Source organism: Dipodomys merriami, unplaced genomic scaffold (genome assembly GCF_024711535.1).
Source record: "Dipodomys merriami isolate MVZ:Mamm:240054 unplaced genomic scaffold, mDipMer1.0.p SCAF_11, whole genome shotgun sequence".
In the NCBI taxonomy this organism is placed as follows: Eukaryota; Metazoa; Chordata; class Mammalia; order Rodentia; family Heteromyidae; genus Dipodomys; species Dipodomys merriami.
The window spans coordinates 16,663,003-16,679,492 of record NW_027202382.1 but is presented as its reverse complement, the minus strand read 5'-3'; the positions used below and the strand labels follow the sequence as shown (position 1 = coordinate 16,679,492).

At 44.4% G+C, this 16,490-nt stretch overlaps 2 protein-coding genes across 2 annotated transcripts in view; both read right to left on the bottom strand.

Moving 5' to 3' along the window:
* Dcaf10 (DDB1 and CUL4 associated factor 10) overlaps nucleotides 1-2,662 on the bottom strand; it is a 49,689-nt gene extending 47,027 nt beyond the window's left edge. The window contains exon 1 of the mRNA XM_070010108.1: nucleotides 2,098-2,662. Within this exon, the coding sequence (XP_069866209.1) occupies nucleotides 2,098-2,633 (536 nt within the window). The 5' untranslated portion in view covers nucleotides 2,634-2,662. The remainder of the gene's footprint in view (nucleotides 1-2,097) is intronic.
* Nucleotides 2,663-6,704: 4,042 nt separating this feature from the next.
* Nucleotides 6,705-16,136, bottom strand: LOC138817111 (uncharacterized). Its single transcript, XM_070007505.1, has 5 exons — nucleotides 16,098-16,136; nucleotides 11,344-11,523; nucleotides 10,449-10,548; nucleotides 8,866-8,996; nucleotides 6,705-7,092 (listed from the first exon to the last, which is right to left on the bottom strand). Exons 1-5 carry the CDS (start codon nucleotides 16,134-16,136, stop codon nucleotides 6,805-6,807), a joined length of 738 nt encoding a protein of 245 aa, XP_069863606.1. The 3' UTR covers nucleotides 6,705-6,804.
* Between the last annotated feature and the right edge of the window lie 354 nt (nucleotides 16,137-16,490).

The window sequence follows — 16,490 nt, the reverse complement described above, 5'->3', positions numbered from 1 at the left end:
TATGGGATGACAGGAACCTCCACATGTTTGAGAGGAATGAGAACTGGTAGGATCTTCACAGACAGAACCTTAATAAATAAAATCTTAATATCTGATTCATTCTAAGGACATAAATCTAAAAGATTTGTTCACAGATATTTTAAGATAATGAAAAATTTGAAAACACTGTTAAAATTACTCATTAACATAAGTAGCTCACAATATACTGTAAGGAAACAAGGCAAGCTACAAATTGGTATGGTTATATGTTTAGATTAAAAATAAACCTACATAAAAGGAAAATTTCCTTGGAATCCTTGGGTTGTTTTCTTTTTTTTGGGCGGGGGTGGTGTTTGCTGGTGGTCTTGGGGCTTGCAGCACTCAAGAGCCTAGGCACTGTCCTTGAGCTTTTTTGCTCAAGGCTAGCACTCTACCACTTGAGCCACAGCTCTATTTGGGGGTTTTTGGTGATTACTCACCAAAAGTCTCACAGACTTTCCTGCCCATGCTGGCTTTGAACTATGATCCTCAGATCTCAGCCTCCATAATAGCTAGGATTACAGGCATGAACCACCAGCACCCAGCTTCTTGAAATCCATTTAATCTTGGATCACAGTGCTGTTTAGCTCATTTATTGCCTAAGTTTTTCATAAGTGTAACTAAATATTGTTGAATTATTGTTGTAAGTATCAGAATACCTAACCACCTTTTAAAATGTCTCTGGGAAAATGCAGTCCAGATCCAAATAAGAACTATGGGCAGTATTATCTGTCATTCTAATAGCCCTTGCAAATTTGAATTCAATTTTCCTAATTCATTCTACCATCACCATTCTGTACCTAAAACACCATCTTCAAAGGGCAGACACAACTTCTGCAAAGTCCTATAAAGTATAGGTAGAAAGTTATAGAGAGGATATAGGGAATAGAAGACTCTTGGTGCTTGGAGGAAGAAGGGAGCTTTAAGAAGAGGGTTTAAAGTCCTTGCCAGAACCTGCCAGGAGGTGACAAGTGTGCGTTTATCTGCTCAAGAAAGATTCGAAAATGGACACATATTTCCACCAAAATTAGCTTAGGGATGGAACTGCTTTCATTTTAGTCACCATCAATGTTATCCCTACATTTACAACACAGCAAGTACTCAAGAAACATTTGCTGAAGGAGGAACTAAGCAAATACTCCCAACTCTGAGGCCTTGATGTGATAAGAATTCACTGTGTCGTTACAGGGTGGAACTGTGCGCAATTTTTTTTCCTGACATGTCTCTTGGACTGTGTACTCACAGAACAGGGTTTTAAATATAAACAAGATACTTTCTTTTGTTTTGCCCCTGCTGTGGAGCTTGAACTCAGGGCCGGGCCTGAGCTCTTTTGCTCAAGGTTAGCGTTCTACCACTTAAGAGCCACAGAGCTACCTCCAGTTTTCTGGTGGTTAATTGGAGATAAGTCTCCTGGGCTTTCCTGACCAGACTCGCTTTGAATTGCAATCCTCAGATCTCAGCTTCCTCAGTAGCTAGGATTACAGGCATGAGCCACCGCGGCCCGGCTTCAAGACATCATGCTTCAAATTCTCCAAAGTATATCAAGACCAAACATCAAGTACCTAATCAGCTAAGAAAAAAAGCTGATGTTCTTAACAGATGCAAACGTCCTTCTATTTTAGGATCTATTTTAGCATCTATCTTGAGCAGATGAATGCACACTTGTCACTTCCCCACAGATTCCGGCAAGGGCAGAGATTCTGCAGGCATTCGCTACTCTTACCAGCTTAGATGAAAGAAATGCAAGCCTAGGGTGACAGAAGAAAGAAAAAAAAAACTCATCTTAAATGTGTTTATCGAGCGCCTACTGTGCGCCAAAAAACCTTAGCTATTGATTGGATCTGAAGGCAAGGGGAGTAAATCAAGCCTGCCTAACTCCTTTCAAAAGGTCACAGGGGCTCCACAGCGAACGCGCGCTTCCGAAAGAACCAAGGCCTGGCGGCTGGAGGCCGCCCGTGGACTGGCAGAACCTCAGCCCGAGCAAGTCGAGCAGAGCGAGCTCCGGGCACCGATACCTGTGCCCGGGCCCCGGCGGCAGAGCCGGGGAGGCGGTCCCGCCCTCCGAGGGGCCGCGCTTACCCGTCGGGCGAGTATTCGAGATTGAAGACCGCCCCGTGGGTGCGGGTGCTGAGGTACACCGAGTCCGCCGGGTGAATGGAACCATACAGGTTGGTCATCGTGCGGAAATTGTCCCGCGCCGGGTCCACAAACAGCCCCCGGCCCAGGCTTCGTTCTCTCAGCCACCCGAACAACCTGGCGCCCGGGCCGCTCAGGCCCGCGCTCGGGCCCTGCCGGCCCCGGCTCGCCGCCCCGCAGTCCGGCCCGGGCCGCAGGCGCGGCGAGGAGGGCGGCGACGGCTCTTCTTGGGCGCAGGCAGCCGACGACTCGCGAGCTCCGGGCGATGCCAGCTCGGTGGCGCGCGCGGCCGGGGTGCCCGGGAGGCGAGAGCTCCAGGCGGCCGGCTGAGGAACCGCATCAGCGCCCGGCTGTGGAGGCGCCGGCAGGGGAGCCGGAGACGGCAGCCTGGAGGCTGTCGCCTGCCCCGCGGGAGGCTCGGGCTCCTCCGCCCCGGCCGCCCGCTCTCCTCCCGGGCTGCGGGGCCAGAAGGGAAACATGACCGACACCCCCACCCCCAGCTCAGGACGCCGTCCCGCTGGCCTACACCTCGGTGCTCCCTCTCCAGCGCCACTTCCGGGTGCGGCGTCCTAAGCGGGTCGGCTAGGAAACCTGCGCTTGCGCTCTGCTGCCCTCTTCCGGGGACCAGGACAGCGGAATCACCAGCAGGTTCCGGGTTCCGCCGCCTCGGAGGATCCCAGTCCCGAGCAGTGAAGCTGTGACCTGAGTGGGACAGAGGAAGCCGGGACCGCACTGGCGTGCGACTGAGAGTCGGTCGGTGGCCGTCAGGGGGCGGCGGGCCACTGCCCCCGTTGTGGCTGGGTAGGAACACGTACTGTCGTCCCCATCGTGCAGGTGCCGAATAGATAGTAAAGTGGCGTGACTTAAGGCCTGCTCCCTCTAGGAATCCAAGGACATATGCCAAGAACTCATGCAGCTAGAAACCGAGGTCCTGGGCTGGGGGTATGACCCAAATGGCTAGAGTGCAAAAACCTAACTTCCATTCACAGTGCTGGCAAAAGAAAATGCCTAGAGGGGGCCTATTGGTGCTCTGAATATCTACCCCACTCCCAGGAGGTTTTTATCAAGGCCAGAAGCTTTCTCCAGGTAGGTAGAAACATTTATACCAATGTTGGAGTAACTGGAGAGCTGGAGGCCTGAATCAAATTAACTTCTCAGGAGGCATCCCACAGTGTCCTGCTTCTACTGCATCTGACAGTCATAGAGGCTAAGACAAATGTGACACATGACCATAGCTGCCGGAGATGACCACATATAACTTGTCTGCAGAAAAGCCTTAGCAGGGATTAGTGGTTTCTTTGGGGAGGGAATCAGAGTCCTTGATAAATGAGAGCTTGGGGAGCATAGAAAGAACAAATTTTTTCTAGGCCTTGAACAAAAGCAGTGTTGTAGGTCACATCTGGTGATAATCTGGAAGAAGGTCTAGCCTGTGAGGATAGACTGGAAAGATTTCTGGAGGAAAGGAATGAAATTCAAATTTAGCTAGTCATTCTATGAGGAGTTGCTCAATTTTTCCTGTCCATGATCTAAGGATAAGAAATAAATCTCTAGGGCTGGGAAGTTGGCTTAGTAGTAGAGCACTTGCCTTGCATGCATGAGGCCCTGGGTTCGATTCCTCATAAGCAAAAAGAAAAAAGCCAGAAGTGGCACTGTGGCTCAAGTGGTAGAGTGCTGGCCTTGAGCTGAAGAGCTGAGGGACAGGGCCCAGGCCCAGAGTTCATGCCCCACGACCGGACCCCCCCCCAAAAAAGAAAGAAATGTCTATCAAGGCAGCTGATACATTTCCTACATTAACCCTACAAAGCAGAAGATGATTAACATCATGTTTCATGATTAACAAATAATGTGCCTATGGCCCACAACTTCTAGTTGCAACAAGTAGTAGAGGCCCTTTGCTACTGCCATCCCCAAATTATGGTCAACATTTAATGACCTGAAAAACCTTGACCATGATACATTTGCCAATATGATTTTTTTTTCAGTACCAGAGTTTGAATTCACAATTGCTAGGTTGGTGTTCTACCACATAAGTCACACTTCCAGCTCTGCTTTTACTGGTTTGGAGATAGAGGCTAGTCAACTTTCCTGCTCAGACTAGCCTCAAACTGAGCCCCTCTGTATCTCAGTCTCCTGAGTAGTTAAGATTGCAAGTGTGAGTTACTCAGCTTTGGCCCTTGGACTTGAACTCAAGACCTCAGCACTGTTCCTGAGCTTCTTTTTTGGCTCAAAGTTAGTGTTCTACCACCTGAGCCATATCTTTACTTCTAGCTGTTTTTGTAGTTTATTGTAGATAGGCTTCTCATGGACTTTCCTGTCTGGAATGGCTTTGAACCAGCAGCCTCAGATCTCAGTCTCCTGAATAGCTGGGATTATAGGCATGAGCCACCAGCACTCAGATGATTATCTTTTTAGTAACAATTCTCAACTTTTTTTTTTCTCAGTTGTGGGGCTTGAACTCGGCCTGGGCGCTGTCCCTCAGCTCTTCAACTCAAGGATAGTGCTCCACCACTTGATGTTCAGCACCACTTCCAGTTTTCTGAGTGGTTTATTGGAGGTAAGAGTCCTACAGTCTTTATGCCCTGGCTGGCTTTGAATGAAGGTCCTCTCAGCCTCCTAAATGTTAGGATTTTAAAAAGAGGTAGCCAAGTAAGAACAGCACCTCGCACGTGGTATTCAGGTAAGGGGTAGGTTTATTCAGTAGACCTGCTGGGACCAGGCAAGGTTGGCACTCCACTCAGCTGGCAAAAGAGAACGTCTGGCCCTGAGTTAGGCCTTATATAGGGTAGGGGCGGGGAAAGGTGTGTCCAGGTAAAGGGAAGTGGGACCAAGTAAGAGGTGGGAGAAAGGTGTGGCCACATCAGATTCAGATGTGACCTCATGGGATACAGATGTGACCTCTTCTAGGTGTCCCAATTGCCTAGGTAACGCAGGTACTGGGTGGGGTCTGCTTGCCATCCAGGAATGGACCTTACACTTAGTAGCTAGGATTATAGGCATTAGCCACCAGTGCTGGCTCAATGTTCAGCTTTGATAGATTATGTATTCCAAGATATTTGAAGTATAATTCCAATAGAACAACGTGTTCTTCAAGGAACAAGATAACCAGATTTCAAGTTCAAGGGATTCAGAATTAATATACCATAACCTCAAAGCTGATCAAAAACTGTTCAATGACAACTCAGAATCTAGGAGCAAAAATATTTTGTAGATTTGCATGTAACTGTTAGTTAATGAGGATGATTCTTGAAATGCCATCTACAAACTTAAGGCAGCAATTCAACACAGATAATTTTTAAAACTGCCAGTTTTTTAAATTGTTACTATATAAAGTGTGAGTACTCCAAATAGTTTTTACTAAAACTGAAAATAAGAATACATGATATAGAGAGTATGGGTATATTTTGAGATTACTTGTACACTGTCAATCTTATTTCTTTTTTTTTTATTTTTTTGGGTCCGGTCGTGGGGCCTGAACTCTGGGCCTGGGTGCTGTCCCTCAGCTCTTCAGCTCAAGGCTAGCGCTCTACCACTTGAGCCACAGCACCACATAAGCAAAACGAAAAAAGCCAGAGCCTCATGCATGCAAGGCAAGCGCTCTACCACTGAGCCACCTTCCCAGCCCTCAATCTTATTTCAAAGTCACCTTATGTAAATACATTTTACCTGATTCTGAAAAAGCCAATCACAAGGAGATTGTGAACCTGAGCTCAATCAATCTAAATAAAGAAGCAGGGCCTGCAGGTTAGGTATAAATGGGGGGGGGGGGGCAGTCAGCCTGCTCTGTGTGCTTGTTTGCCAGATTTTTAGCTGTTGGTGCAGGAATAAATTGTGAATTGCTGGGATGAAAGAGAAAATAAATACAGTCAAGCGCCAGTGGCTCACACCTGTAATCCTAGCTACTCAGGAGGCTGAGATCTGAGGATCGAGGTTCAAAGCCAGCCCGGGCAAGAAAGACCATGAGACTCTTATCTTCAATAAACCACACAGAAAACTGGAAGTGGCACTGTGGCTCACATGGTAGAGCGCTAGCCTTGAGCTGAAGAGCTGAGGGACAGTGTTCAGGCCCAGAGTTCAATACCCACAATCAAAAACAAAAAACCGTTGATATAAGGACTGCTAAAGTACATCAGTAGGAAAAACATCCCAGGTTAATTGAAAGGCACTAAAACTAAACTGTAACTGAGCCTGCTGCTGCTCCTACCTTTGAGAGCCTTTAACTCTGTTAACCATGTTAACTCTTATAAGGAATTCATTTCAAATCATTATGTACAGATTGGTTTCTGTGTAATACCACTTTGGAAAACTAAAACATTTTCAACCGTAATAGTTAGTATGTTAGCTGTCATCAGTTCTTCAAAAATATTTAATGCATCCTCTTAATTCCTTTGCCCCTGATGTTCCTGTTAGATCACAACACAAGTAAATTAGGATTTTTCTGAAATATGTTCCCCAGGCCCAATAACAATCTCCCCCAGATACCCATAGCACTTAGAATCTATCTCATTAGGCGAGCAGTGAACAAAATTATTTATTTACTTTCTTTTCCATGCAATGCCTAGATTTAAAAAAATATATTGCTTTCCAACTGGAATGTTACAAAGCAACATGACTGAAATAATAAACACTGGCCTTTCCTGTCACTGCTCCCTGTCAGGGGCCAGTGAGATCACTGAGCATGCTATTAGAACCATTGGTTCTGCCCATCGAATAGAATTCTTTGTTGGGAATGAGATTGACAAAATTAACAAAGCGGTTGACCATGGCATAAAAAGCTGAAATGGAAGCTATGTCCCAGGCATCTTCTCGATTGAAGCCATGCGCCTCCAGCTTTGTGAAATGGTCATCTGTTATGTCATCACCTTGGGAAACAGCAAGTGCAAACTCTAGCATTGCTTTTTCCCGAGCAGGGAGGTTGGACTTTCTCCAATTGACACATACCTGAAAGAAAGTACACTATCAGCATTTGAATCTCTATTATGTATTTCAGACAACAAAAACAGAAGACCTAATAAAATTGGCATTATTGAAAAATATTCAAGGTTAGAATAAAGGGAGAAAATTCAGATCAAAACAAACTTCTAAGAAGGATAATTCATTTTTTCAAGTCCATATAAACCTGGATATCTAGCTCAGTACCACCTCTACCAAATTTTCTGTTTGTTTGTTTTTGTTTGTTTTGAATAGTTGAGGCAGAAGGATTTCTTCTTAGAGTCCAGGAGTTGGAGGCCATCTTGAACAACAGAGATTTTTCACTCTTTCTCTCTCTTCTTCTTTCTCCTCTTCTTCCTCCTCCTCCTGATGGCACTGGGCCTTGAACTCATGCTTGCTATGTAGGAGCTCTACCATTTGAACCACACTTCTAATGCTTTTTTTTGTTTTTGTTACTTTCCAGATGAGGTCTCAAGATTTTTCCCAAGACTGGTCTCCTACCTAGAGTCTCCCACATAGCTATGATTACAGATGAAATACCACTACATACCTCAGGCTTATTGATTAAAATGGGGTCTTATTAACTTTTTGGCCTTGAATTTCAGTCTTTGGATATTGGCCTCCCAAGAAACTGGGATGATAGTTCCAAGACTATATCTCATAAAAACTGGGAGCGGGCGGAATAAAAGCAAATTCTTCCTTTAAACATGCATACTTCAAAAATCTCAGAACCAAACCATAGATATTTCATATGAGAAAAGTAGAGTTCCAAGACTACCCTTTTGCCCCTAATTTATCCCAAACAAGACAATATTTGCAAAATTGAGAGCTTAGCGTACATTTAGCTATTACTATATGCTAAGAATATGCTGTGTTTCATATTCAATATCTTCTTTTTTTTGTCGCTTGTGGGGCTTGAACACTGAGCCTGGACACTGTCCCTCAGCTCTAGCACTCTTACCACTTGAGCCACAGTGCCACTTCCGGTTTTCTGGAGGTTAATTGGAGATAAGAATCTCATGAACTTTCCTGCCTGGGCTGGCTTTGAACCACAGTCCTCAGCTCTCAGCCTCCTGAGTAGCTAGGATTTCAGGCATGAGTCACCAGCATCTGGCAATATCTTACTTCTTACAAAAACCTTAGGCAGTCCTAATTTTTTACTTTTCTCCCTATTTTATTTACAAAGAAACTACAGCTCAAAGACTTGAAGTGAATTCCCCAAGATCACATAGCTTAACCAGTCATGGCGGTACATACCTGTAATCCTACTAACTTAGGATGTAAAAGTAGGTCAACTTGGGCAAGGTAAGACCATAACTCAAAAACTAAATACAAACGAATGTTCCAAAATGATAAGCAGACAGGCCAAGGTCTAGAGCCAGCAGAAAGGAATAAAACCTAACAAGCCGGTTGGAGCCCATTAGGAATAATTAGTAGGTGGCCAAAACAATACACGTAGAAGACAAACTTTGAAAACAGACTCTGCCACTCTGAACATCAGGTATAAAATGGTACAAATAAGGCTTGCCTTACGGAGTTGGGAACATTCAAGAGAATGTATATCAAGTAACCAATACCATGTTTGGCTAGAGCTCAGGCTCAGTCACCTGCTACTCCCAAGCATCACACACATACAAACACAGTTGGGAAAAATGATGGGGTCCAGAAGAGAACTCCAACAGTGAGAAGAGCAGGAGTTCCCTGCACAATACAGTGTTACAGATTTTGTCCTTCAGGTACATAGAGGTCCTAAAACTGCCACAGGGGAGGAAAGGCACTAACCTGGTCAGAAAGCTCTGGGTTCTTTGAGAAGACCCTGTGCTTGGCACTATGGACTATCACACTGTATAAGCAATTGTTGGCCAGGCTGGTCACTATAATGATAAGTTCCTTGTCAGCTCTGCTGAGCTTACCTGGAGGGAAGAGGAAAGGAGACCTATATACATGCCATGTTTAGCAACAGGTTCTACCTACTCACCTACTTGTGAACTTATACTTTCATTTCCAGGCCCTTACTACCCACAACCCCATTTTATTTTCTTCATGGTATTTAATACTTTCTGAAGTCAACTTGTTCTATTTTGTTTAGTTGTTCCCTGTCTGTTTTCTCCTCTCAAGAATAGGTTGAAAGCCCAGACATTTTTCAGACTTGTTTATCACTATATCCCTAGTGGAGAACCTATATAGTAGTTGCTCAGATATGTTAAATAAATTACTAAACTGAAGGAATATTTTATGAGGTCCATCAAGTACAGGGATAATAGTTGTAAAAGAGGAAGGAGGAAGAAGAGGAGGAAGGAAAGGAAGGGAGGGAGGGAGGGAGGAGAAAGAAAATAAGAAAGAAGGGAGGGGGAGGAGGAAGTAGGAAGAAGAAGGAAGAGAATTCCTAATCTACTACCTGGGGGTCAAGAGAAACACAGAGAGAGGCATCCCACTTTGGTACCTGGTACAGTTCTGGGAGTTTTACATATATAATCTCACTCTTCAGCTCTGTGTGTGTGTGTGTGTGTGTGTGTGTGTGTGTGTGTGTGTGTGTGTGTGTGTGTGTGTGTGTGTGTGTGTGTGTGTGTGTGTGTGTGTGTGTGTGTGTGTGTGTGTGTGTGTGTGTGTGTGTGTGTGTGTGTGTGTGTGTGTGTCTATTTTGGTGCTGGTACTGGGGCTTATATTCAGAGCCTGAGCACTATCTCTAAGCTTCTTTTTATTCGAGGTTAGTGCTCTACCACTTGAGCTACAGCTCTACTTCCAACTTTTCTAGTGCTAAATTGGAGATAGAGTTTCACAGACTTTCCAGCCTGGGCTGGTTTCAAACTGTCATCCTCAGATTCCATCCTGCTAGTAACACTGGTAGGCACTGGTAGGCATATGTCCCTTCCTTTAAGGTCATTGACTAAAGTTGCATATACGTCTTCCATTTTCATCCCATTGGCCAGAATTTTATCTTACTGTGGCTAGAATTACAGGCATGAGCCACTGGTACCCAACTATCATTTTTTTTTGGGGGGGGGGGGAGGCATGGTCGTGGGTCCTGAACTCTAGGCCTGGGCGCTGTCCCTCAGCTTTTTAGCTCAAGGCTAGCACTCTACCACTTGAGCCACAGCGCCACTTCCGGCTTTTTTCTTTTTTCTTTTTGCTTATGTGGTGCTGAAGAATCGAACCCAGGGCCTCATGCATGCAAGGCAAGTACTCTACCACTGTGCCACATTCCCAGCCAACTATCATTTCTATAACTATAAAAACTGCATCCGGAGATGACACAGAACCTAAGCTTCTTACTAACACTAATGATCTGGGATATACAGGAAGGAATGCTGGAAGCAGACACTGGATCTCATCCAAGAGAGATTTAGTATTGTTTATCCATTTACCTGTTTCTTTGTTGATGATAGCATTGTAATAAGCAAAGAAAGCCCTGAATTCCACTGGTCTGTAAGATAACACTTTAAATGTATTTGGTAAAAATCCTATCTGTGGGGAAAGCAAAAAAGTGGGTCACAAAAAATGAAAACTAAAAGCAGAATAGACACACAGAAACTCAGTACTCCTCATATTGTCTGCTGAATGATAGAACCTCAGCCTTCCAACATGTATTTTCACCATTAGGGGATTGTTAAGTGTTACTTCTATAAGTGTACAATGGTGATTTTTTTTGTTAAGTAATCTTATGAAACAGAATTTGGAGATTGTTGAAATAAATCATAACCTTTCTGTTATACAATACTATATCATGGAGCTACTAAAATAATGTTTTGACCTAGAAACAAACAGATTATGTGGCCTCATTAAAGAAAATCTGCTTGTATATTTAAAACAAAAAAAATAGAAAAAAAGAAAACAAATCAAATGCTATTAGTGGTTGGCTTTGTATAACAGAATCAGATTTTTATTATTTTGGAATTTTCTTACTAATTTTTATAGGAAAGAACAAGATACATTTCATATTTAAGTAGTTAGCACATATTTTCCATGTTATATACGTGCTAACCTGAATTGCAGAACACGTATCTGTCACAAGTGGGAAGAGGCCTGAGTGACAAAGAAGGATCCTAGAACCCAGGACACTGTACCTAAGCTGAGAAGAAAAATGGATGGTACTGTGGTAGGGCCCGCAGGTAGGGAGGGACCCATCCACAGTGGGGGATTTGGACAAATGACAAAATCACTACCAGTAAGGTGGTTCCACTCACACCTCACTGCAGTAACTCCCTCTGAAGAGTAACTACACAGTAACTCCACTGCAGTAACTCCCAGGTGATATCTCACCGTCTTTTCTACCTCCTCCATGAGCTCTACCATGTCAAAAGGCAGGTCTTTCTTGTAGGGAATGGGATAACGACCAATGGGTTGGAACTGCTTTTCCTTCTGATCCCAATAAAGGCGCATATTCAGGGTCACCACAGGCAACTTTTTCCCAGTCCTACTTCTCAGAAGGCCAATTGGAGTCTGAAAGGAAACAAAGATAGGTTTGGATGAGCTATTAAAGGAATGGCTTAAATAGCTACAATATATCTGGGCCTTAAGGAGATACTGCTAACAGTTTCTATCTCCCGATCTGAAGTACTTAGTTCTAAAAAGGATCCTGGGTCCAACATGAAACAAAGCTGTAATCAGTTGGGAGTGTGTGACTTGGGAAGAGGAGCTGGTAGCCCACATAAGCTGCCTTAAAGTCCATGTCAGGTATCATCCAATAACTATAAAACCTGGGTTTCTTCTTGGCCATGAGGATTTTCTGTGGTTCCAGGTCTACCAAGTGACTGTCAGGATCAGCATTCACTTACAGTAACAATAATTTACATAATGAACACTATGTACCATTTTTGTTTTTGTTTTGCCAGTCTTAGGGCTTGGATGCTGTTCTTGAGTTCTTATGCTCCAGGCTAGCACTCTACCACTTGAGCCACAGGGGTTGCTTAACTGGAGATCAGAGTCTCACATGCTTTCCTGCTTGGGCTGACTTTAAACCTCGATCCTCAGATTACAGGTTTGAGCCACTGGTTTCCGGCTGTAACCAGCTTCATTGCATGCGTGCGTGCATGCGTGTGTGTGTGTGTGTGTGTGTGTGCGTGTGCGTGTGTGTGTGTGTGTGTGTGTGTGTGTGTGTGTGTGTGTGTGTGTGTTTCTATTACCAGGGCTTAAACTCAGGACCTCAAGCTTTTGCTGAACTTTTTTTGTTCACACCTCTAGTCCATCTTTTTTCTACTTATTTCAGAGATGGAATCTCACAGTCTCTTTTGCCTGAGCTGGCTCCTTTCAGATCTCAGCCCCTGAATAACTAGGATTATAAGTTTGAGCCACCATTGCCTAGCTTGATCTAACACTTCTACTAATCAAAAGAATGTCCACAAGTTACAGAAACAGGCACCCATGTTATAAGATCCTATCATTTGTAAGATTACTCCAGACCCAATACCTCTATGTTTGGGAAAAAACATTAAACATGTAACATCAAAATAATTAAATATTACCTAGTTCCTTATACAAAGAAATCATTTATCTGCAGGAAAGTTTAAGCTATACCCTCTAACCTACTTTAGCTAATACAAATAGCTCCAAAAGGGGAGCTCTGAGCTCTGTACCTGTATTCCACTCCACTTGGAAGTATTGTAGCCAGAATTAGAGGACACAGGCCTAACTTCAGGCTTCCATGACCCAGGTCCAGCCAGGATTGGTGAAAGGGAGAGAAAGATTTATTAATGTGGCAGAAACATGTGATAAAGGCAAAGTAAACATTTCAGCCCATCTTTGAGGTACAGACATGAGTTTAGATTTAAATAGGGAAAGATGTGGGGCAAGAGTGATATGTATACATAATCTCATAATACATAAACCTCAGACCAAATGGTTGATTATCTCAGTTCTGGTTCTGTGAGGGGGTTCAAAAAGGTCGTTTAAACTCTTATCACTTGATGGGAGCAATATGGTTCCCATGAGATGATCAGTTTGTGAGAATGATTATCACATATAATTGTTCTCATGTCTGTCCTGTTCTGTGAGGCTCTGCTGATCTTTTTCTTGCGAGTTTTTTACTCTCATCATAAAAACATTATTGGTTAATCTTAGATTCCTTGGTGCTGCAAAGAGAATGGCTCAGAGCAAAGACAGAATATGGAGTTCGAGAAATGCCAAGTTTTTTATCCCACTAATTACCCATTGGGCATTTGCAGTCCCAGTGAGGATTTGGTGCTTTAGGCAAAAGCAGTTTCTAAGTAGCTGTTATACTTTGCTTTACTTGCCTAATATTTTGTCCACTTTCTGTCTCATGAATCATCCTAAAATTCTCTGACACATTCAAGAAAACTGGGTACCAGGATATGAATTGAGGTTTTTAATCCCCCCAGGTCAAAAAACCTCCTCCTCCTGTGTGTTGGCTCATGCCTATAACCCAGCTACTAGGGAGGCAGAGATCATGAAGATTGTGGTTTGAAGCTAGCCCAGGCAAAAAGTTAGCGAGACTAACCCCTATCTCAACAAACACTCTGGGTGTGTGGTTTGGAGATAGAATCTCCATCACATGTCTGTCGTCTCAGCCATGCAGGAGGCATAAATAGGAGGGTTGAAGGTTAGGCCAGTCCAGGCACACAATACAAGGCCCTGTGTGAAAAACATAAAGGGCTTGGAGTATGGTTATAATTGTACAGCACCTATCCAATGAGAGCAAGACTGAGTTCAAACCCTAGTACCACCAAAAAATACACCCCCTCCTGGACTATACTCCAGTGATAAGTCAGGCTGCCATCAGTGGACTAGTGGATAAAGAAAATACACAATAGAATATTATTCAGCCATAATGAAAATGAATTTCAAATAACACAATTGTGTTATTTGCAGGAAAATGAATCAACAGGTTAAATGAAATAAGCCAGACTTAGAGAGACAAATGACACATGTTTTCTCTCATGTGAGTCTAAATTTAGCAAAAAAAAAAAAAAAAAACAAGCTATATGAAAGCAGGAGTATTTGGGAAGAGGCCAGTGTGAAAGAAGGGGAACAAGAGAAGATAAGTAGGGAAGTGAATACCATCAAGGTATTTAATATGAATATTAAAATGTCATACTGAAGCTCATTATTTTGTACAGTTAATATATGCCAGTTAAGAAATGAAAAGAAGGACTGGGAAGGTGGCTCAGTGGTAGAGTGCTTGCCTTGCATGCATGAGGCAGTAGGTTTGATTCCTCAGCACTATATAAGCAGAAAAAGCCAGAAGTGGCACTGTGTCTCAAGTGATAGAGCGCTGGCCTTGAGCTGAAGAGCTGAGGGACAGCACCCAGGCCCAGAGTTCAGGCCCCACGACGGACAAAAATAAATAAATAAATAAAGGAAAAAAACAGACTTAAATCCAAAATACGAAAACTCTTTTAACTTAGTAAGACAAGCAATCTAATTTTTTTTTTTTTTGGTTGGTCGTGGGCTTGAACTCTGGGCTTGTGCGCTGTCCCTGCGCTCTTCAGCTCAAGGCAAGTGCTCTATCACTTGAGCCACAGAGCCACTTCCAGTTCTCTAGTGGTTTATTGGAGGTAAGAGTCTCACAGACTTTCCTGCCTGGGATGACTTTGAACCACAATCCTCAGATCTTAGTCTCCTGAGTAGCTACAATTACAGGCAAAACAGCTTGTAATCCTAGCCATTCAGGAGGCTTCAATCTGAGGATCTAAGTTCAAAGCCAGCGCTTGCAGGAAAGTCCATAATACTCTTTTTTTTTTTGGGTCCGGTCTTGGGGCCTGAACTCTGGGCCTGGGCGCTGTCCCTCAGCATTTCAGCTCAAGGCTAGCGCTCTACCACTTGAACCACAGCGCCACTTCCGGCTTTTTTCTTTTTGCTTATGTGGTGCTGAGGAATTGAACCCAGGGCCTCATGCATGCAAGGCAAGCGCTCTACCACTGAGCCACCTTCCCAGCCCGTCCCTAATACTCTTATCTCCAATTAACCACCAAAACGTCCAACTTGAGCAAAAGCTCAGGGACAGCACCCAGAGAAGAAGAAAAAAGAAAAAGAAGAAGGAGGAGGAGGAGGAAAAAAAGGAGGAGGTTGAAGAGGAAGAGGAGGAGGAAGAAGAGGAGGAGGGAGGAAAAGAAATTTGTAGAACTAAATTTTTTGTGGTAGTAGTACAACCCAAAAGTTTACTAAAAATAAATCGATGCTGGGTACCACCTATAATCCTATAAACTCAGAAGTCTGAGATCTGAGGATGGCAAACTCTGTGAGACTCGTCTTTAATTAACCAGCAACAATCAGGAAGTAGAGCTGTAGCTCAGGTGGTAAGAATCCTAATCTTAAACAAAGAAAGCTCAAGGACCGGCTCCCCCTCTTCCCCAATTAAGCCCAATGCTGACTGAAAATGAGTGCAGTCTGTATTATGCAAATAAAGCTTTTTTTTTTTTTTTGGTCAGTCATTGGACTTGAACTCAGGACCTGGATGCTGTCCTTGAGGATTTTCTGCTCAAGACTAGCGCTCTACCACTTTGGGCCACGGGAGCCACTTCCAGTTTTCTGGTAGTTAACTGGAGATAAGAATCTCATGGGCTCTCCTCCCTGGGCTGGCTTTGAACTGCCATCCTCAGATCTCAGCCTCTTGAGTACCTAGGATTACAGACATGAGACACCAGTGCTCTGCAGGATATATACGTACGTACGTGTGTGTGTGTGTGTGTGTATACACACACACATATATTCAGGTATTCAGAGAGATAAAATAACATGTGAGTGGGGTGTGTTTGCTCACATCTATAATCTCAGCTACTCGGGAAATACTTGGCTATATGGAAATGAAAACCAGAGGCATTTGAAGGCACAGTGGACTTCTCTGCCCTGGCTCCACACGGAACTTCATCTACCTGGGGCACACTCAAGAAAACAGTGACCACCTGGCCTGGACTGTTCCCCGGGCCCCCTATTTATTCTCCAATGGCTGCAGGCCCAGGCACCAGGAAACCTTGACGCCCAACAGTTGCTGGTGGGAAGACTCCCCACCTTGCCCCAGCCCCAGCCCGCGCGCCGCACTCACTTGCTGCCACACTCACTTGCTGCCACAGGATGCCGAGCAGGCGAAGCAGCGACATGGCGGCATGCGCTGCTCGGTGGCCTTCCGGCACGTGGGACCCTCTAGGCGCGTCCAATGGGCGGAGCCCGGAAGGTGCTGGCACCACGCCCCCTCGGGCCTGGGAGCTCTACATCTTCAGGAGACGCCCTACCTTCCAAGTTTCAGTTGTTTTCTGTGATCACATGGGTGTAGAATGGACATCGCGAGCTGCTCCACAGACAATGGCCTTGATAGGACTCCTCCTCTAGATCTGAACCCAATTTCTCCAGGACACCTCACTATTGACTTGTGGAGCCTGAGGGTGTCCAGTAAACATTACCGACCTCTTGTCTGCCAGGCCAGGACCTGGAGTCCTTGAGCACCGTCTGTACCC